General features: G+C 44.9%; 1 protein-coding gene across 3 annotated transcripts in view; it reads right to left on the bottom strand.

Moving 5' to 3' along the window:
- TMOD1 (tropomodulin 1) overlaps nt 1–22508 on the bottom strand; it is a 148220-nt gene that overhangs the window by 35708 nt on the left and 90004 nt on the right. For all 3 annotated transcript variants that reach the window (XM_040361069.1, XM_040361065.1, XM_040361055.1), the window contains exon 5: nt 811–900. In XM_040361069.1, the coding sequence (XP_040217003.1) occupies nt 811–900 (90 nt within the window). The remainder of the gene's footprint in view (nt 1–810; nt 901–22508) is intronic.

Below are 22508 nucleotides of genomic sequence, written 5' to 3'. Positions count from 1 at the left end.
CACTTTACTGCCGACGCCTCAGTGTGAAAGTAGCCTCAGACTACTATATACTGCTGATGAGAAAAGGTATTCAGCAGTTTATATTTACTTAAATTTTATTATTATTATACACGATTTATATAGTACCAACAGTTTACGCAGCGCTTTACAGTGTACAGGGGGGACAGCACAACAATACAGTTCAATACAGAAGGGACAGAGGGCCCGACTTGTAGAGCTTACATTCTAAAGCAGTGGTTCTCAACCTCACTAGTGCCGTGACCCCTTGATAAAATTTCCCATGTTGTGGGGACCCCCAACAGTAAAATTATTTTCGTAGCGTGGGTTGTCGGCACCCAAGGCAAGACAAGTAATTTGCGCCCCTAAACCACGGACATGCGAAAAGGCTGAGTGGGCGGCCACAGGCTCCAGGGACAGCCCAGCTGGGCTGCTTCCGCAAAAAGGCTGGAAGAGTGGTGCGGGCTTCAGGAACAGCCTAGGATACGGTGACCCCTGGCAAATTGCCATTCGACCCCTGAGGGGGTCCCGACCCCCAGATTGAGAACCACTGTTCTAAAGGGAGGGGGTGGTGGTACAAAAGGTAATACATTGCATTTCCATGTTCTATGTACTGCGAGAGACCAGATATAGTAAATGCAGGGTTCTGAGTTTAGTAACAGTTTAATGGAGCTCAAGGGATTTAAATGTATTTGTTGCTAAATAATTTACAAAATGACTTATACAATGCAAGACAAAACATGTGACTAAAATGAAAGTATTTATTATGTATTACATATGCAATATTAATGTAATATAAAAGTATATACTTACTATTTAGACCCTCCTTGTTGACAATATTGCTGCTTGCAAGGGCCTCATAATACTGCTGATTACTCATTAGAGTGTGCATTCCCAGGATAGCTGAAAGAAAGAAAGCAAACCAGTGGATTATTAAACGCTCACCAGATGCTGCAATATATGCATGTATTAGGCCGCGTACACACGATCGTTTAAACCGGAGAGCGGTCTGATGGACCGTTTTCATCGGACCAAACCGATCGTGTGTGGGCCCCATTGGTTATTTATCCATAGTTTAAAAAAAAAGTAATCTTGTTTTAAATTTAACCGATGGATACCTAACCGATAGAAAAAAACAGATCGTTTGTAGGCATGTCCATCGGTTAAAAATACACGCATGCTCAGAATCAAGTCGACGCATGCTTGGAAGCATTGAACTTCGTTTTTTTCAGCATGTCGTTGTGTTTTACGTCACCGCGTTCTGACACGATCATTTTTTTAACCGATGGTGTGTAGGCACGACTGAACATCAGTCAGCTTCATCGGTCATCAGACCGTTTTCATCGGATGGACCAATCGTGTGTACAGGGCTTTAGTCGCTTGTTATCAGGTTGTAGGAACTTTTACACTTTAGTCATTCACCCTTTCAAGTGTATGTAGCACTACCCCCATAGGAGCTGCTGGTTAGTTTTGGGCCTTGCACCTTACCTCGTTCCTCCTCGTCTAGAGGTTAAGAGTCTGCAAAAAGTTCAATGTCCACATTATAGCTCCTTTTCTTTCGCTTTTATTTTCAAACAACTTGTAGAAGTAAAGGGATGAAGGATCAGGGGAAGGTTCAAGCGCACAAAGCAGATCACTGGGGAATAGTTAAGCTTCACTGGGGAATTGCTAAACTTCACACACTTGCGAGTCACACTCACCACTTTCTCTTAAGTGGGTATTGCTCCCCCGGATAGGCCCCTCTCACCTGGCCTAGCAGCCGGGATGATACACGGACAAGAATAATCTCAGCCTCTGCCACAGACTGGTTGCAAGTTCAGATGAGGGATTCCGGAATCCTCTGCCACAAGATTTGGTACCTGGAGATCCAGCCTTACAGTTCTAGAGCCTTTAAGCCAACCCGGCACACTGTAAGGTATTGTAGGCTGCGGTGCATCCTTCAATAAGTTACCAGACCTCTCCCAAAGTACCAGCCTTCCACTCGGTCCTTTCCGGGACAGGTTTTCCCCTGGCTTCCTCCATTGAGTGGCTTCCTCCCGCAGGACAGTGTAAGGAAAGGACGGAGTGTCAGGGAAATGTCCGTAGTAGAAGTACTGGCAGACAGCACAGGATCACCTCCATGGTGTTGGCCCCAGTCAGGGTAATGGGGCCTACCAGGCCGAAATGCAGCCTCGGGCCAGCAGCTAAAAATCACACGACACATACCTCGGGCCAGGACCCGTAAAATAGTGTCTGCCCCTTAAGTATCCTTCCCCAGCATGCCCAGCGGGGAGACCACTCCCACTGGGCTGTTCCCGAGGCTAGACACACCAATACACGATGGCTTGCCTTAGTTCCAACACTGGCCTGTGGTGGTACTGCCACCTACAGGCAAACAAAGGGAAATCCCTCCAGGCACAGCCAAATCCAGAACAGAGGCTGATTTAGCCCCAAATAACAAAGTCTGAGCTAAAACTACCAGCTCTCAGACACCCTCTAAATCTGACATAGCGCCTGGTTATCAGGAGCAGGGCGCTACATGTATAATTTACCTGTTCGCATCTCTGACTGGATCTTTACTGTACCTTTCACACATCTGAGCTGCAATCTGTAATCATTTCAGTTTTGCTGTTCTACATCCACTTACATGCAGTGATTGAGGTTTATTTTTTTGGAGTAATGATTTCCCTTATGCTGATAATGAGGTCTGATGAACCCCAAACTGAGTGATTAGACTGTTGAAGTTGTCACCCTCATGTCTTCCAAAATTTGCAAGTCAGTGATGACAAAGGACAGATGGCAAAGAGATGACACATTTTCCATTATCCCCTACTAGAACACAGGCACAGCTGAGTTTAAAGTGGTTGTAAACCTCTAACATGAAATATGAACAAAACATATAGTGTGTACTTGTCTCAAATTAAATGCACTAAGCTCCCATTCACACTGATGCAACTTGTCATGCGATTTGACAGTTCCAAATCGCATGAAGCGATCATACAGAAACCAAAGACCAGGTGAACTTTGCAGAGTACTTTCCTCTTCAGGCCCCCATTCACACTTTAGCTTTTTTCAGCTTGTTTTCATAAGTAAAACAATTAGTAGCATTGTTAGCTCTGATTATAAATTTGTGAACAATACATTTGTGTACAAAAATCAATCAGAAAATAAATAAATACATTCATAGAATGCAGTGCATAAAATCAAAAAGTGACATATGCATTTAGAATAAAGGGACATGTGCTCATTACATTTCATCCATAAACATATAAAACTTAAAAGGAAAAAAAAAATAATGCAAATATTTTTTTTAATACTTTTCATTAAAGGTCCATATGTGGACAGAACACCATAAAGTCCCTCTGCGTAAAATAATCTTTTTTTTAACAGAAGCATAAAATAATCTTTAATAAAGTGCTTTTGCCATAAGAAACTGTGCAATAACAGAAGCATCTGCCAAAAACTCTCTTCTGATCCCTTGACCCAATCCACCAGCAGCACGTGTTCACCACCACTATATGTTCCAAACAGTCACCAAACTAACTTGCTGGTACAGTATATATCCAAGCCCACAAAACTCACATTTGGACAGAAATCCCTCTATGGATCACAGCACTGCCCAAACCACAATATCTCTCTCTAAAAGAGCCAGCACAGCTCGTTGGAATTAGGAAGAAAGAAAAAAACCTTCATAGTGTAAAACTGTCTATTTATTCATAAAAGAAGGTAACGCCAAGCACTTACATTAAAAAGCGGTTAATCTGACACTAGTATACAGCACATTCAATTGTCAGTGGGCCAGCTCCAGTCAGTAGTCTCTGGCTGTGAGTACAGCCCCGAAACATCATGGTGACATACAGGCCTATACTGGGACAAAAAATAGGCCAGGGCATTTTAAACTGGACAGCCGGTCGCTGGGAGGGGGAGGGCAGAGATAGGGGGGTGGGCATTCACAGGGGTGGTTGGTGACAGGATATTCGAGAGAGACATCCCAATTTAGCAAAGAGACAGCCTCGTATAGCAAAGAGATTGCCAAATCCAGCAAAGAGACCTCCTCATATGGCAGGAAGACAGCCCAATCCAGCAAAGAGACATCCCCAGTCCAGCAAAAGACATCCCCAGTCCAGCAAAGAGACATCCCCAGTCCAGCAAAGAGACATCCCCAGTCCAGCAAAGAGACATCCCCAGTCCAGCAAAGAGACATCCCCAGTCCAGCAAAGAGACATCCCCAGTCCAGCAAAGAGACATCCCCAGTCCAGCAAAGAGACATCCCCAGTCCAGCAAACAGACATCCCCAGACCAGCAAACAGACATCCCCAGACCAGCAAACAGACATCCCCAGACCAGCAAACAGACATCCCCAGACCAGCAAACAGACATCCCCAGACCAGCAAACAGACATCCCCAGACCAGCAAACAGACATCCCCAGACCAGCAAACAGACATCCCCAGACCAGCAAACAGACATCCCCAGACCAGCAAACAGACATCCCCAGACCAGCAAACAGACATCCCCAGACCAGCAAACAGACATCCCCAGTCCAGCAAAGAGACATCCCCAGTCCAGCAAAGAGACATCCCCAGTCCAGCAAAGAGACATCCCCAGTCCAGCAAAGAGACAGCTCCCATCCAGCAAAGAGACATCCCCAGTCCAGCAAAGAGACAGCTCCCATCCAGCAAAAAAGACATCCCCGACCAGCAAACAGACATCCCTAGTTCAGCAAAGAGACATCCCCATTCAGCAAAGAGACATCCCCATTCAGCAAAGAGACATCCCCATCCAGCAAAGAGACATCCCCATCCAGCAAAGAGACATCCCCATCCAGCAAAGAGACATCCCCATCCAGCAAAGAGACATCCCCAGACTAGCAAAGCGGGACTTTGTAACACACACTGGATCAGTTTAGAGTTCAGTGCGCTCATCTTCCTCCCAGTGTGTGATGGCCCTCTCTACCCCTTTGCAGCTTTCACGGTGTACCAACCGGTGTTAGGAGAGAGCCCACAGCTGTATCTCCAGCATCAGGGTTTCAGCTTTCTTGCTTTTTGGAAAAAACAACCTGAACTTTAAAGTATTTCTAAAAACAAAATATTACAGCAGGGGCATTGCTAGGATAGTGAATAACCTGGGGCACATTTGGGCACCCCAAGAAAAGTAGTAATGCAGCATGCATAGTATGCTGCCAGGAATTGTTTAGACTCACTTTGTCTCACAACCAACGGTACATATATGTAATACCCACAAGGATGCTGCTCTCCTCAATTCGGGAAACTTAACATACACTGTAAAAAAACAAAGGATCGCACAAGTGCCTAGTGCGTTATTACCACATTTTTATTTTAGAAAATTGCCAAAAACATACTCACAAACATGAGAAGATACAAGCCCCTGAAACGCGTCAGTTTTCAACCACAGAATTTTGAACATCACCTTTGCTGGAGTTGTGACTTGACATGCTTGTATCTTCTCATGTTTGTATGTTATTGGCGATTTTATAAAATAAACATGGTGTTGGTAATAATGCACTGGGCGTTTGCACCCTCCTGTGTTTCTTTACAATGCTACCATAAATGCATGGTGTGGCCAAATAGTTGCAACAGTGGGAGGGGCTTAAAATTCATGTTTATTTAAACCCAAGCAGCATATTCACTGTATACATGGCCCACATATTCTTTGTACACATAACATATGCTCTTATTGCTGTTTAGCACAGACATGTACAGTATACACTTCAGTACAACCATTATATAGAGAGAGATCAGCTGTTCCTATTGATCAGGAATAGTAATCTCTCTCTACTCCCAGTCAGTCCGTCCCCCAATCCCCCATACAGTTAGAAACAACTTCCTAGGAAACTCTTAACCCCTTGATGACCCCTAGTGTTAACCCCTTACCTACCAGTGCCATTTATATAGTGATACGTGCATTTTTATAGCACCGATCACTGTATTGGTGTCACTGGTCACCAAAAAGTGTCACTTAGGGTAAGATGTGTCCGCTGCAATGTCGCAGTCCCGCTAAAAATCGCAGATCGCTGCCATTACCAAAAATATATAGCAGAATGTATATTGGCCTAAACTGACGAATACATTTTTTATATACTGTATATGTATTATAGCAGAAAGTAAAAAATATTGTTGTTTTTTTTTCAAAATGTATGCTCTTTATTTGGTAATAGCGCAAAAAAATGAAAACCGCAGCTCTATTTGTGGGAAAAAAAGGACCTCAATTTTGTTTGGGTACAATGTTGCATGCCCACGCAACTGTGAGGGCGGAATTTCCGACAACAAATGTTCGATGTGAGATTGTTGTCGGAAAATCCGACCGTGTGTATGCTCCATCGGACATTTGCTGTCGGAATTTCCAACAACACAATTGATTCAAATTGATTCCGAGCATGCGTAGGATTCTTGTGCGTTGAGCACAAGAATCCTACGCATGCTCGGAATCAATTTGATGCATGCTTCGAATCATTGAATTTCATTTTTCTCGGCTCGTTGTAGTGTTGTACGTCACCGTGTTCTTGACGTTCGGAATTTCTGACAACATTTGTGTGACCGTGTGTTTGCAAGACAAGTTTGAGCAAACATCCGTCGGAAAATAATCCACAGTTTTGTTGTCGGAATGTCCGATCGTGTGTACGCGGTCTTATATATCACAACTATACGTATACTTTACGATAAGTTTCAGGAATCAATGGATATACCATCAAGAGCACAATGGGCAGGAGACTTATGACGCGCACACACGATCGGTCAAACCGATGAGAACGGTCTGATGGACCGTTTTCATCGGACCAAACCGTTCGTGTGTGGGCCCCATCGGTTATTTATCCATTTATCGGTTATTTATCCATAGGTTAAAAAAAAGCAATCTTGTTTTAAATTTAACCGATGGATACCTAACAGATAGCAAAAAAACTATTGTTTGTAGGCACGTCCATCGGTTAAAAATCCACGCATGCTCAGAATCAAGTCGAGGCATGCTTGGAAGCATTGAACTTCGTTTTTTTCAGCACGTCGTTGTGTTTTACGTCACCGCGTTCACCGTGTGTAGGCACGACTGACCATCAGTCAGCTTCATCGGTTAACCAATGAAAACGGTCCATCAGACCGATTTCATCGGATGGACCGATCGTGTGTACAGGGCTTTAGGGTCTATTTTGGATGAACAATGGGAGGCTGCATTGTCCACAGTGCCCATGGTTTATTTATCTCCTACATAGGACTTCTCATCTACTAGAGAAGTTATTTAAATGGAAGCATAGAGATACCCCTGTATGCCCTAGGTGTAATCGGGGCCTGGCCAACTTAATATATATGCTATGGAGATGCCCCAGACTCCACCGATATTGAAAGGGGGTTATGTTGACTATTAATAGTCTCTTTGGGACGGAGCTGTTGCTAGAGCCAAGTATACGTTTTCTAAGTATGATAGATGAAACCAGGATTCCAGAAAACACCCTTGTACCAATAGTTAGGAGTATGTGTCAGGCTAGCAAGTTCATAGCACAAAAATGGATGTCTTCATACCCCCCAACAATATCTGAATGGAGAACGCAGATAAAGGAAATTATAATTAAAGAAAAATACATATTTTTACATAGAGGCTGCCCAGGGAAATTTGAGAAAGTGTGGAAGAGGTGGATGGAAATTCAGGTCTGAAAGACTGGTAGGGAGTAGATAGACAAATAATGACAATAGGAGATGATGGAAGGGGGTAATCTTTTTTTATCTGTGTTTGTTAAATTTTGGAAAATATGATTATTGTGATTATTAGTGTGTACATGAGATGTATGAGTGTTTTGTATTGTTTGAATATAACATTTTTAAAAGAAGATCCGATTAAAAAAAAAAAAGAAAAAAAAAAAAAAAGGACAGAACTGAAGCATTTATGAATACTGACTTTTTAAACATGAATATAACTAATGGAGTAAATGCTTTGAAACTGAAATGTTTGTCAAATTTGTTTGACAGAAGTCTTTTTAAACCACCACAATAACATGGAATGCAAGTAGAATCATCTGGCTATATGGCATGGCACAATTTAAATAAGAAGTGTAATCTATTACATTTTTATGGATTTTCTGGGTCAATCCCACTACTAATTACCGTATTCTTCAAAGAGCATTTGAAAAACAGATGTCTTATTCTATATTTCTTCTTTATTATTTTCATTTTCAGCATGTATGTTTTTTTTTTATCATAGGTGTATTTCAAATGATAAAGACAGGATATCAACCAAAAATCCAGAAACAAAAACACATAAAAGAAATGCTATAAATTTAAGTTGCAGTTCAGTGAGTAAAATGAAAATTTGATCCCCAAGCAAAACACGACTTAGTACTTGGTGGACAAACCCTTGTTGGCAAGCACGGAGGTAAGACGTTTCTTGTAATTGGTGACCAGGTTTGCACACATCTCAGGAGGAATTTTGAGACACTCTTTTTTACAGATCTTCTCTAAATTCTTAAGGTTTCTTGCATGTCTCTTGGCAACTTGATGTTTTAGCTCCTTCCATTAATTTTCTTTTAGGATTAAGGTCTGGAGACTGACTAGGCCACTCCATGACCTTAATGTGCTTCGTTTTGAGCCACTTCTTTGTTGCCTTGGTGGTATGTTTTGTGTCATTGGCCATGCTGGACGACCCATTCACAACCCATCTTCAGAGTTCTGAGGGAAGAGGGTTCTCATCCAAAATTTTACAATACTTGGCCCCACAATGCGACAAAGTTTGCCTGTACCAACAGCCCCATAGCATAATGTTTTCACCTCCCTCCTCCCTTGACTGTAGGGATGGTGTTCTTAGGGTCATAGTCAGAATCTTTCTTCCTCCAAACACGGTAAGTCACGGTAATGCCAAAGAGCAAAATTTTGGTCTCATCTGACCACAGCACTTTCTCACAATCCTTCTCTGATGCCTTCTTGAGGAAGGAGACTTGTCGTGTATGGAGGAAGAAGAAAGCTGACTATGACCCTAAAAACATCCTCCCTACAGTCAAGCACGGAGGTGGAAACATTATGCTTTGGGGCTATTTCTCAGCAAAAGATACAGACAGACTTTGTCACATTGAGGGGTCAATTAATGCGTCCATGTAGTGTAAAATCTTGGATGAGAACCTTCTTCCTTCAGCCAGAACACTGAAGATGGGTCATGGATGGGTCTCCCAGCATGACAATGACCCAAAACATACCGCTAAGGAAACAAAGGAGTGACTTAAGAAGAAACACATTAAAGTCATGGAGTGGCCTAGCCAGTCTCCATTAATCCTAAAGAAAACGTACAGAGGGAGCTGAAACTTCGAGTTGCTAAGCGTCAGCCAAGAAACCTTAAGAATTTAGAGAAGATCTGTAAAAAGAGTGAACCAAAATCCCTCCTGAGATGTGTACAAACCTGGTCACTGCCAACAAGGGTTTCTCCACCAAGTACTAAGTTATATTTTGCTTGGGGATCAAATACTTATTTTCCTCACTGAACTGCAACTCAATTTATAACATTTGTATCATGTGTTTTTTCTTGATTTTTGGTTGATATTCTGTCTCTATCATTTAAAACACACCTATGATAAAAATTATAGACCCTTCATTTCTTTGTAAGTGGGCAAACTTACAATATCAGCAGGTGATCAAATAATTTCCCCCACTGTATAGGTTCTCCAAATGCCTAACACCCATTTTAAAGCGGAGCTCCACCCTAAAGTGGAACTCCCGCTGATCGGAACCCTCCCCCTTCGGTTTCACATTTTACTCCTTTCAGGGGGGAGGGGGTTGCAGATACCTGTCTAAAGACAGGTATTTGCATCCACTTCTGGCCACACAGTCTCGGGTAAACTGTGGGCATGACGTCATCTCCCCATCCCCCCCCCCCGTTGTGTTCTGGGAACACTCGGCTCCCAGAACACAGCGGGAGTCAATCGGCAGGCGTAGCGCGACTCGTGCATGCGCCGTAGGAACTGGGCAGTGAAGCCTGGTTCCCTCACTGAGGATGGCGGGGGGGGCAGCAGAGTGACGATCGCTCGCCCTCTGCTGCGGACGGCGCTGGACTCCAGGACAGGTAAGTGTGCCGATATTAAAAGTCAGCAGCTGCAGTATTTGTAGCTGCTGGCTTTTAATATTTTTTTTTTCAACGGACATCCTCTTTAAATATTTTTTTGAATGTTGCAATTTCTGGCAAAAATAAAGAATATTTTATCATTTTGTTTACATATCTCATCCTTCTATGGAGTTAAATAAAGACTTGAGCCTCCTGGGATACTGAGTTCTAGTAGCTAACATTACAGTAGCTCTTTAAAAACTAATGATTAGCTATCCAATTTGAGATTTTTTTAATTGGACTATTGATTTGACAATACAGACAACAAAGTGATACTTAAGCCTCGTACACACGATCGGATTTTCTGCAGACAAAGCCTTGGACTTTTGTTTGAAGGGTGTTGGCCAAGAACTTGTCTGGCACACAATTGTCGGCCAACAAACACAAACGTAGTTACGTACTACGTAGTTTTTCAGCTCTTTAGCACCACCCTTTGGGCACCTTCTGCTAATGTTGTGTTTGGTGAGCAATGCTTCCGAGCATGCGTGTTTGTACTTTGGACTTTTGTCCGACAGACTTGTGTACACATGCTTGGAAAATCTGACAACAGACCGTTTTAAAGCCTGCCGTCCAACATTTGTCTGCAGAAAATCCAACAATTGTCCAATGGAGCATACAAACGGTCGGATTTTCCACCAACAGCCTGTCATCACACAATTCCCGTTGGAAAATCCAACGGGAAACGGCAACAGTTTTCTGGGGACTAATACGATTTTCTTCTGATTGGAATATAAGTATAAAAAATGTTCTACTTTTACAGATAAAAAGTAAGAATAGACTGCCCCTAGAACAATGACACTTGCAGCCCCCTTTTGTTTGTTGAATAACTGCAACCTAACCCTTCTACCATTTTGTCTAATTATACATATTGTAGGATCCAGCTTCAATTGGTAGCACATTAAAGCGGAGTTCCGGCCACAATTTCACTTTTTAACTATAAATACCCCTGTAATACACAAGCTTAATGTATTCTAGTAAAGTTAGTCTGTAAACTAAGGTCCGCTTTGTTAGGTTGTTACAGCATTTAGACACTTTATAAAATAGAAATTGACTGGGGCCATCTTAAGTGTGGGCATCATGAAGCCAGACTGTATGACTTCCTGGATTTCAGCCTTGCAGATCTCGCACATGTCAGATCAGGTTTCAGCACCTGTGCTGTCCAAGTCACATGATTCTTTGAGACTGGGGAGTGCACAGACTCCTGGAAAGTTACACCCACTACATTCCCAGGAGTCTGTGCGGTGTAGGTTAGGAAGCATTAAGCACCTAGGTGCAGGAAGTGGGAAGATTAACTATTCTGCCTAGCAACAACACTTTGAAGGCATCTAAAAAAAAAAAAAAGATTTCGTAAAGGACTAATGACATTTTTTTAAAACTACTGATGTAATGTTATATCTATGGGTGGAACTCCACTTTAAGGACACAGACTCTCTCTTCAATGATCTTTTAGGGTTTTTCTTGCCCACTTTTCTAAAAAAAACAAAGTTCAATAAACCAATGCATTTCACTAACCGGGGATTGTAAAACAACTGACCAAAAGCTTCCTGGCTTACACTTGCAGTGCCGCTGCTCTGGCCTCACACTTTAGGCCCCCTGTCTGTCTTCTCCAGACAGTCCTCTCACAAACTGTGTGCATGTACCTAGCATCACCTTGCTGTGCTGGCTCCCAACTGTTTCCTAGGTGGATCCCTCCTGACTCCTAGGCAGAGACCTCCTCTGTCTGCTGCACAATCAGTGAGCCTGTTGTCTGCAGTGCACAACCTGGCCCCAGGATTAGAGACTTCATCCCTCCCAAGTCTCTACGAAGTGTCCGGACTCCAGGTCCCAAACCAGGTTTTACTAAAACAGTTTCCTCCATGCAGGACAAGCACCCTGGAGCCCCTTAACCTGCCTGTATGAGAACCCTGAACCCATGGTGATACAAAACCCTTTTAAAACCGTGTCACAACATTTACAGAGGGTTTTTTTCCCATTTACATCTCACCAGTATTTGTTATTTTTTTACAACTGTCTTCAGAGAACTCCCATATCATTTATCAACTTGTATTTATTCTTGTTGATTTGTGCAAACAATAATTGATTACCGCAATGTGCATAGAAACATTGCTTAATATTTTTTTTTTTACATTAGATTTGTTCTGTTGTTACTCATCAGCACTAGCCCAAAAGTGAGAATCCCCACAGCAAGGTGAAGCTAAGGGCCACTGTCCTTTGTGTGAGCACAGCAGTCTATATTCACTGGTGGACGGAGTATAACAGCTTTATTTTTTCTAATACCTAAATACTCAATTACACCCAACTTTTATTCCTACTGTTTAACCACTTCCCTACCGGCTCATTGTAAAATGACGCCGGCAGGGACCCTCTCTCGATCCGGGTGGACGTCATATGACGTCCTGTGTTCCCGGCAATCTAGGGCGCGTGCCCGCGGCAACGCTCGTGGCCCGGCGTGGGTGCCCGGCGGCCGCGATTGCCGCCGGGCACCCGCGATTGACGGTAATCACCGCAGGAGTGTGGATCTGTGTGTGTAAACACAGATCCACCTCCTGTCAGCGGTGAGGAGACCAATGTGTGTTCCCGGTACAGAGGAACACACATCGGTCTCCTCCCCTTGTGAGTCCCCTCCCCCCTACAGTTAGAACACACCTTAGGGAACATATTAACCCCTTCAGCGCCCCCTAGTGGTCACATTTACACAGTAATCAATGCATATTTATAGCATTAATCGCTGTATAAATATAAATGGTCCCAAAAACGTGTCAAAAGTGTCCGATGTGTTCGCCGCAATGTTACAGTCACAGCCGCCAATACTAGTAAAAAAATTTATAAAATAAAAATGCCATAAATCTATCACCTATTTTGTAGACGCTATAACTTTTGCGCAAACCAATCAATATAAGAATATTGCGATATTTTGTTACCAAAAATATGTAGAAGAATACGTATCGGCCTAAACTGAGGGAAAAAAATGTTGTTTTTTTTTTTAAATTGGGATATTTATTAAATAAAAAAGTAGAAAATATTGTGTTTTTTTTTTAATTGTCGCTCTTCTTTTGTTTATAGCGCAAAAAATAAAACCCGCGGAGATGATCAAATACCACCAAACGAAAGCTCTATTTGTGGGGGGAAAAAAACATAAAGATTTAGTTTGGGTACAGTGTTGCATGACCACGCAATTGTCATTCAAAGTGCAACAGCGCTGAAAACTAAAAATTGGTCTGGGCAGGAAGGGGGTGAAAATGCCCTGTATGGAAGGGGTTAAAAAACTAGCTCACTAATCTCAAACAAGTTATTATTTATTAACAGCATGCGTTGAGTTTATTTATTAAAACGAGGCCACTTTACTGACAAAGAAGACATTAAAAGGGGTTGTAAAGGTGTGTCTTTTATTTTCTAAATTGGTTCTTTTAAGCTAGTGCATTGTTGATTCACTTACCTTTTCCTTCGATTTCCCCTCTAAATGTTTTTTTTCTTTGTTTGAATTTCTCACTTCCCGTTTCTCCTCAGTAAGCTTGCCACCATCATCCGAGCGGTGGAAAGTAAGTCAGAACAGCTTAATGAGGAGGAAGTGAGAAATTCAGACAAAGAAAACAAAGAAAAAAAGAAACATTTAGAAGGGAAATCGAAGGAAAGGTTAAAGGAGTTGTAAATAAAAAATATTTTTTTGCTGAAATGACTGTTTACAGGGTATAGAGTGAGTGTGAGTGTGAGTGAGAAACTTGTAAAGCGCAACACATGCGAACTGAATCGCCTCTGGGCGCCGTTTCCATTTTCATGGGCAAGGAAACCCCTTGACCTCAGAAGAGATGGGTTTTAATCTTTCTTCTGAAGGCCAAGTGGTCCGACTCCAGCCGGATGTTAGTTGGTAGTGCATTCCACAGGCGGGGTCCTTGGACTGCAAATCTTCGATCTCCTTTGGACTTGTATCTGGTTTTGGGTATTTGAAGTAGGTTTTGATTGGTGGATCGCAGAATGCGATTGGGGTTATGGGCTTTTATTTTTTTGCATAGATATTGGGGGGCGTTTCCTTGAATACACTTATGCGTAAGGCAGAGTGCCTTGAAAGTGATTCTGTCTTTTACTGGCAACCAATGAAGGGATCTCAGTGAAGGTGAGATTGATTCCCATGTTTTTTTCCCAGTCACTAGTTGGGCTGCCGTATTTTGAACGACTTGCAGACGAGTGATTTGGTATTTGGGGAGTCCGAGATAGAGGGAATTTGCGTAGTCAAGTCTGGAATTGATAATAGTTCCCACCACGACTGCAATGTCCTCTTTCAGGATAAAGGGGGTGAGACTGCGTAGTAGGCGCAGCAGATGGTGGGATCCGCTGACTACTGACCCTATTTGTGCATCCATTGTCATGTGGGTGTCAAAAATGACTCCGAGACTTTTGACTTTGGGGCTAGGGGTGATGATTTTGCCCAGAATGGGCGGGGGGTCCACGTTGATGCGGGGTGACTTTTCCGATTAGCGTGAAACAGAAGAAGTTCTGTTTTTGAACCATTGAGTTTGAGATAACTGGATGTCATCCAATTATCTATCAGAGAGAGGGATTTCTCTAGTCCAAGAGAATGATCCTTTTTGTTGCAGATGGAAAATACAGTTGTGTGTCATCTGCATAGGAGTGGTAGAGTAACTTCAGGTTACTGATGATTTCAAAGAGGGGGCGAAGATAGATATTAAACAATACGGGCGATAAGGGAGATCCCTGAGGGACTCCGCATGACACCGTATGTTTTTCAGAAGTGAAAGATCCCAGTTTCACTATTTGTGATCGGTTTTCCAAGGAGGAGAACCAGGGTAAAACACCTTCAGCGACTCCGGCTACTTCAGCTAGCCTAGCCAGTAGTAGTCTGTGGTCTACAGTGTCAAAAGCCGCGCTTAGGTCCAGCAGTATCAGGAGACAAGATTCTCCTTCGTCTGCGGCCTCTAGAGCGTCATCCCATATTTTAAGCAGCGCCGTTTCTGTTCCGTTGCCCGGACAGAAGCCTGATTGAAACAGGTCGAGTAATTTATGGGTGTCTAAATGCCGTTGCAGCTGTTGTACAACTGCTTTCTCCATTACCTTGGAGAAGACATTTAAAGCTGTTATGGGCCTCCGGTTGTTTGGGTCTTTGGGGTCAAGGGTGTTTTTTTTTAGGATTGGTTTTATTGTACCTTGTTTCAGCAAGGTGGGCACCATGCCCTCCTTGAAAGATTGGTTAATAAGCTGCGTGATGGCTGGTGCCAGTATATCGGCACTTTCAGCAGTTTAGTGGGAATGATGTCATTGGGTGCTGTGCTGTCACGCAGAGTCCCAATGATGTTTTTTGTGATATTGAAGGTAATGGGTTTTAGAGTGAATTCTGGGGGTTGCGGCGGGTTTATGTGGGTAATTGGTTTGGGATTTGGGGAAGGGTTGGTGACGATTCCATTTTGCAGAATGCTTTCCCGGATTTTTTCAATTTTATTGATGAAATAATCCGATAATTCGTTGCAAAATTCTTGTGAATCAGAATTGGGGGCCTCTAAACAAGCAGGATTCATAGTCTGCGAAACCAGCTTGAAGAGTTCGCGGGGGCGGTTTAGGGCATTGGCGATGATGTTGGAGAAGTGATTTTTTTTGGCCATAAAGATTTCTTTATGATATTTCTTTGTTATTGTCTTGTAGATGGCATGGTTTTTATCCGAAGAGCTTCTTTTCCAGGCAGCTTCTGCTCTTCTACGCTCTTGTTTTAGCAACGTCAGTTGGTTTATTAAACCAGCTGGAGTTGTTTTTTCGGACGCAAGTTTTGCGTTTTGGTGCCACCAAGTCAGCTGACTGTAGTAGCGCCTTGTTGATGGCATCAAGAGTTTCTGTGGCTGTTTTTTTTTTTGTTGAATTGTTTTTATTTTGTTCCCTAGTGTTGTTTTGAAGAGTTCCGAGTGGAGCTTCTTTTGCGACCTAGTCCAGTGAGTTGTCACCGGTTTTGTCATTTTTTTTGGGTTGGCGTTGGAGGTTATTTTAAACTCAATGGCATGATGATCGCTCCATGGTAGTGGCTCGATTTCCAGGACGTCAATTTCCAAGTCTTGTTTGAAAATGAGGTCTAGCGTATGACCAGAGGCATGGGTGGGGGCTAGTATTAGTTGCTGCAGACCTAATCCTTCAAGGTGGTCGATGCAAGCGTCGGCGACGGGGTCCAACGAGGAGTTGGCCCAGAGATTGAAATCCCCAAGCACCAAAAGGTGTTTGATGCTTAGGGTGTATAAGGAGATGAATTCTGTCAGTGACGTGAGAAGGTGCATTTTTGGGCCTGGTGGTCTATAACAGAGTAGAATATGGACCATGTCTTGAGGATTTGTTTGCAGCTGCAGAGTGAGGGTTTCCATGAATGGAAGAGAGTTTTGAAGGACTGGTTTGGTGATCGAGAGGCGAGTCTTGTGGATCACCGCCAGGCCTCCCCCTCTTTGCCCCACTCTGTTCTGCATTCGAATGCGATAATTTGCTGGCACAAATTCTCCCACAATGGTGTTGCAATCAGCTGTGAGCCAGCTTTCTGTGATGAAGAGGCAATCTAGATCGTGTTGGAGGATGAAATCAAAGATTTCTTGCCGATGTTTTACTGCCGATCTTGTGTTAACCAAAGCGCATGATATGCGTTTGGGCTGGGGTACCTGCATGCGTTTTTTTACTGTTAATCGTTGGTTGATTCTTAACAGTTGCTCAGTTTTTAGTGCTTTTTTGGTGACTGTTGGAAGTGTAGCGGCGAATGGTTTTAGTTCCCAGATGGTTTCTGCGGAGTATTTCAAGTAACCCGTGGTTGCAGAAAGATGCAGGGAAGTGAATGTTGGTTAGAGGGCTTTATGGGCACTGGGAGGAAGAATATTTAAGTGAACCGTCTCTCGTTTAATTCTTCCTTCCCCGAAATTGGTCCAGAGGAAGGCAAAAAACCCAGGCGTGCTGTGCCAATCTGCAACGACCAGGGAAAAAATTCCTTCCTGATCCCTCGCTGGCGACCGGTGACCAGAAACCCTGGATCAATTCCTTTGTGGATGGGGGCGTGGGGAATACGTGCCCCTGGGTGACCTTGAATTTCAGGGCAAGGTAGGCTGTGGACGGGGAGGTAAGGGAGAGTGAGGGCGAAACTCCCTTGAATGGGAGTACCAAGATGGCCGCCGGCCGGGACTAGGCCCAAGCCGGGGGCTGGGGGTACGAGGACAGTGAGAGGGGAGAGAGAAGGCCCTGCAGGGGAGGTGGCAGAGAGTCCTTGGGGGCCTGGGGAGTTTTGAATGTGTGGTGTGCGAAGGATGCAGTGACCAGGGAGAGTTTTAAGAGAGTCCCGCTAGGCCGCGGCTTCCAGTAGCGGCAGTCGCGATCCAGTAGCGGGGCTTTCACGGGCCCCAGATGATAGAAGGATGGCCGTGGGGGATAGCGGGGGGATATGGGGAAGGTGACGGTGTGGTGTTAGGAATGCGCTGGGGGTGCCAAGGGGGGGTGTTGGTCGTCCGAATCTCAGGATCTAAACCGCGGCTTTTCCTGAAAAGGACGGCCGCATTTGATCCCCAGATTGGCGGACAAACCAGGCCAGATAGTGCAGGCCTTACCTTAGAAGAAGCTGCCTATGGAAGGCAGAGGAGGCCAAGGAGGGAAAGTCGGGGGGGATGGAGGATCGGTTGTCCCAGGATCCTTGCTGCCTAACTGGCTGTCTGGCTGGTCCTGGGAGAGAGCAGACTCGGGAAGCGCCTGCTCCACCAGGGGGCTCTGACTAACTATACGGAGCTCCTGTCACACACGTCCGTTCCGTATGACCATGTGTGCGGATTGCTCTGAGAAGCGTCGACATAATAGACATAATAGTTAACTGATTCCTTTTAAAAACGATTAAAAATAGATAAAAATCAATCATATAATGTACCTTCAGTTTCTAGTTTCGTTTTTGCATGTTTCCTGCTTCTCTGCTGTACAGAGCCACAGAGCCAATACAGGGCAGTGATGGTTTGGAAAACGAAACTGATTGGTGCTGTGGGGTTTTAGACACACAGTAATCACACCTCCTTGATTAGTGACCACAGAGAGAAAGCTCCCAGCACTGTGGTTATCAGGAAACAGACAACCAGGAAGTGTGGAGATCAGAGAAGAATTACAGCAACTTGAGAGCAAAAACGAACAATGAGGACATGAAAACAGCACTGCATTAAGGTAAAGGAAGCTATTAAGATAAAAAAAATTCCTTTACAAACCCTTTAAGTGAACCAACAATGCACTAGCTTAAAGTAACCTATTTAGAAAATAAAAAACAAACCTTTACAACCCCTTTAAAGAGTAACTCCACTTTTGTTGAGAAAAAAACATTCCTCTCAGGGTGATCTATGTACATTACAAGGGTTATAACAAACTTTGTTGCAGATTCCTACCTTTTGTTATTCTGAAGAAATCTCTGTGTGTTTGTCTGCCCATGTGGGAAAGTAATGCTGGCCATACACTATACGAAAAATCGCCCAAACCCATTTTCGAAAAACGAACATTCGGGCGTGAGCGCAATCGATAGTATAGTGCCATCATGTGATGACTGAAATGCATTTTTTGTTCGTTTTTTTACATATACCTAGTGCAGACAGTTCGAAACGTGAAACACATTAAAGTGGATGTAAACCCACTCTCATCCTTTCTAAACTACTGCCATAGTGCTGATCTATAAGGATATACATGCCTCCTGCATGTATCCTTACCTGTCTAATGTTTCCCGTCTGTCTATTATAAGAACTGAAAAACTGCAGATTCTGTGGGTGGGTCTGTTGTGTGGAGTTCGGTGGGTGGAGTCGTGATGTCAGTAGACTCCCCGCCCACCTCTACACGCCCCTTGTCAAAATGCATTATCTCTTGTGTATTCCTTACACTAACTTCTGCTATGATCACTAACATCCAGCCAAAGTCCAGAAAAGTAACCACATGACTTTAGAAAAGGAGTGGTCGTGGGAATTAAAAAAGAATGCCTGTCTCCAGGCTAGTGCATGAGATATGTAAATAACCTGTCACTCACAGCAAGGGGGTGGAACAGACTAAGGTTTTCTCTGTAAGTCTGTTTTATTTCACTGAACAATAAAAGAGGATTGCTCAGAGCTGGATTAACTGTGTGGCACAGATCATAGGAAATCTTATACTGTACATTGTGACATCAAAAAAAATATTAATTTTTTCGGGTTTACATCCACTTTAATCTTCGTTCGTTCGGCAGAAAATTTCCAAACTTGTCCTTCGTTTTTTTCGACACAAAAACATCCCGGTTATCGATTTTGTGCCCATTAACTGCCCAAAAAACAAACAAACTATCTAAATGATCAAATTTCGGCCGATTTTTCAGATAGTGTTTGGCCAGCATTAATCTAATGACAGTGGTTTCATGATTATCAATCAGCTTTGCACCTGCAGAGCACTAATGAGGAAAGCTGTTGGGCCTGCATCCCTTTAGAAGAGTTCCTATTGGAAGTATCTCACCAAAAATTACAATCACCCAAGCAGGAAATTATGGGCCTGATTCCCAAAAGAGATACGCAGGCGGAACTGCTGTTCAGTCTGTGCCTAACTTTGGAAACGATCCTCAAAAGGCTTTTTCCAAAGTTAGGCAGAAAATCTGACATGTGTAAGACACTTACACGGTCAGATCTTAGGATGCAGTACCGCATCCGCCGCTGGGGGCATTTCTCATTGAAATGCAGCTTTGAGTATGCAAATGAGGACTTAAGCAGATCCACAACGCTTTTCAGCACTGTGATTTCTGCGTAAGTTCCGATTTGCTTGCGCAAAACTAGGGCTGGTTTTACAATGTGGAAAATTAGTCACACCTTGTAAAGGCCCATTCAAGCGACGGCATTTGGTATGCATTCCTGAGGGAGAACTCCACGGCAATTTTTAAATTCAAAACCGGCATGGGTTCCCCCCCCAGGAGCATACCAGGCCCTTAGGTCTGGTATGGGTTGTAAGGAGACCCCCCCCCTACACCGAAAATTAGACGTAGGGGGTCCCCCTACAATCCATACCAGACCCGTATCCAAAGCACGCTACCCGGCCGGCCAGGAATAGGAGTGGGGACGAGCGAGCGCCCCCCCCCTTCCTGAGCCGTGCCAGGCCGCATGCCCTTAACATGGGGGGGTTGGGTGCTCTGGGGCAGGGGGGCGCACTGCGGGCCCCCCCACCCCAGAGCACCCTGTCCCCATGTTGATGAGGACAGGACCTCTTCCCGACAACCCTTGCCGTTGGTTGTCGGGGTCTGCGGGCGGGGGCTTATCGGAATCTGGGAGTCCCCTCAAATAAGGGGGCCCCCAGATACCGGCCCCCCACCCTAAGTGAATGGATATGGGGTACATCGTACCCCTACCCATTCACCTGGAGGCAAAAAGTAAAAGTTATTAAACACACAACACAAGGGTTTTTAAAATAATTTATTAGTCTGCTCCGGAGGCCCCCCCTGTCTTCTTTATTAGCTCTAATACCAGGGGGGGCTTCTTCTTCCGCTCTCCGGGGGTCTTCTCCGCTCTCCGGGGGGGGGGTTTCTTCTTCTGCTCTCCGGGGGGGGGTCTTCTCCGCTCTCCGGGGGTCTTCTCCGCTCTCCGGGGGTCTTCTTCTATCTTCGCCGCTCTCCGCTGTTGACTCGGCGCACCCCGGTTCTTCTGCAGCCGTCTGGTGCCTTCTTCTTCACCGCTGGCTGCCTGCTATCTTCGTGTGTTAGCTCAATTACTAACAGGCAGCCAGCGCGGTCTTCTGTGACGTCATGTTCCTCTTCTCCCTTCTTACGATGTTGACACGTCGCCTCTTCTCACTGCAATGATGGAAGCGCGCCTTGCATCCCATTTATATAGGCATCACCGTCCCATCATGCTCCGGTAGGTACCCACGTGGTGGGTGCCTACCCACGTGCACCCACCACGTGGGTACCTACCGAAGCATGATGGGAAGGTTACGCCTATATAAATGGGATGCAAGGCGCGCTTCCATCATTGCAGTGAGAAGAGGCGACGTGTCAACATCGGAAGAAGGGAGAAGAAGAACATGACGTCACAGAAGACCGCGCTGGCTGCCTGTTAGTAATTGAGCTAACACACGAAGATAGCAGGCAGCCAGCGCTGAAGAAGGCACCAGACAGCTGCAGAAGAACCGGGGTGCGCCGAGTCAACAGCAGAGAGCGGCGAAGATAGAAGAAGACCCCCGGAGAGCGGAGAAGACCCCCGGAGAGCGGAGAAGACCCCCCCCCCCCGGAGAGCGGAAGAAGAAACCCCCCCCGGAGAGCGGAGAAGACCCCCGGAGAGCGGAAGAAGAAGCCCCCCCTGGTATTAGAGCTAATAAAGAAGACAGGGGGGGCCTCTGGAGCAGACTAATAAATTATTTTAAAAACCCTTGTGTTGTGTGTTTAATAACTTTTACTTTTTGCCTCCAGGTGAATGGGTAGGGGTACGATGTACCCCATATCCATTCACTTAGGGTGGGGGGCCGGTATCTGGGGGCCCCCTTATTTGAGGGGACTCCCAGATTCCGATAAGCCCCCGCCCGCAGACCCCGACAACCAACGGCAAGGGTTGTCGGGAAGAGGTCCTGTCCTCATCAACATGGGGACAGGGTGCTCTGGGGTGGGGGGCCCGCAGTGCGCCCCCCTGCCCCAGAGCACCCAACCCCCCCATGTTGAGGGCATGCGGCCTGGCACGGCTCAGGAGGGGGGGGGCGCTCGCTCGTCCCCACTCCCTTTCCTGACCGGCCGGGTAGCGTGCTTTGGATACGGGTCTGGTATGGATTGTAGGGGGACCCCCTACGTCGAATTTTCTACGTAGGGGGGGTCTCCTTACAACCCATACCAGACCTAAGGGCCTGGTATGCTCCTGTGGGGGGAACCCATGCCGGTTTTTTCTTTGAAAATTGGCATGGAGTTCTCCCTCTCAGGAATGCATGCCGAGCGACGCTGACAATTTTTCTTTTTTGTTTTTGTTTTCCCGGCGTTTTTTTTTTTCACCCGTCGCAACTTTAGTGTCCCGTCGCAATCCACAAAGCCCGCCGTAAATTACGTTCGCGCGCTGCACGTTGGGAAAATTACGTCACACGCATGCGCAGTATGGCCGGCGCGGGAGCGCGCCTCATTTAGATTTTAAACGCCCCCCGGAGAGGAGGACCGCCTTGCGACGGAGGCACTTAAGTTACACGGCGTGTAATTTCTAGGTAAGTGCTTTGTGGATCAGGCACTTAGGTAGAAATTTTAAGTCAGTGTAACTTAACTGCTGAAAGTTAAGTTAGGCAGCTTTTTTGGGAATCAGGCCCTATGTTTCTAAGGTGTGTTTTGCACACATTCTGTATACAGAACAACTCCAGGTAGCATTTTTAGAAGATTACAGTAGCTGCAGATTAAAAAGGAACGGCAATTTTTAATAATAACGTATTTATCGGCGTATACCGCGCACTTTTTTGCCCTGAAAATCAGGGCAAAATTGTGGGTGCG

The sequence above is a fragment of the Rana temporaria genome, chromosome 1 (assembly GCF_905171775.1).
Source record: "Rana temporaria chromosome 1, aRanTem1.1, whole genome shotgun sequence".
Taxonomy (NCBI): Eukaryota; Metazoa; Chordata; class Amphibia; order Anura; family Ranidae; genus Rana; species Rana temporaria.
This window is presented reverse-complemented; position numbering and strand designations above follow the sequence as displayed.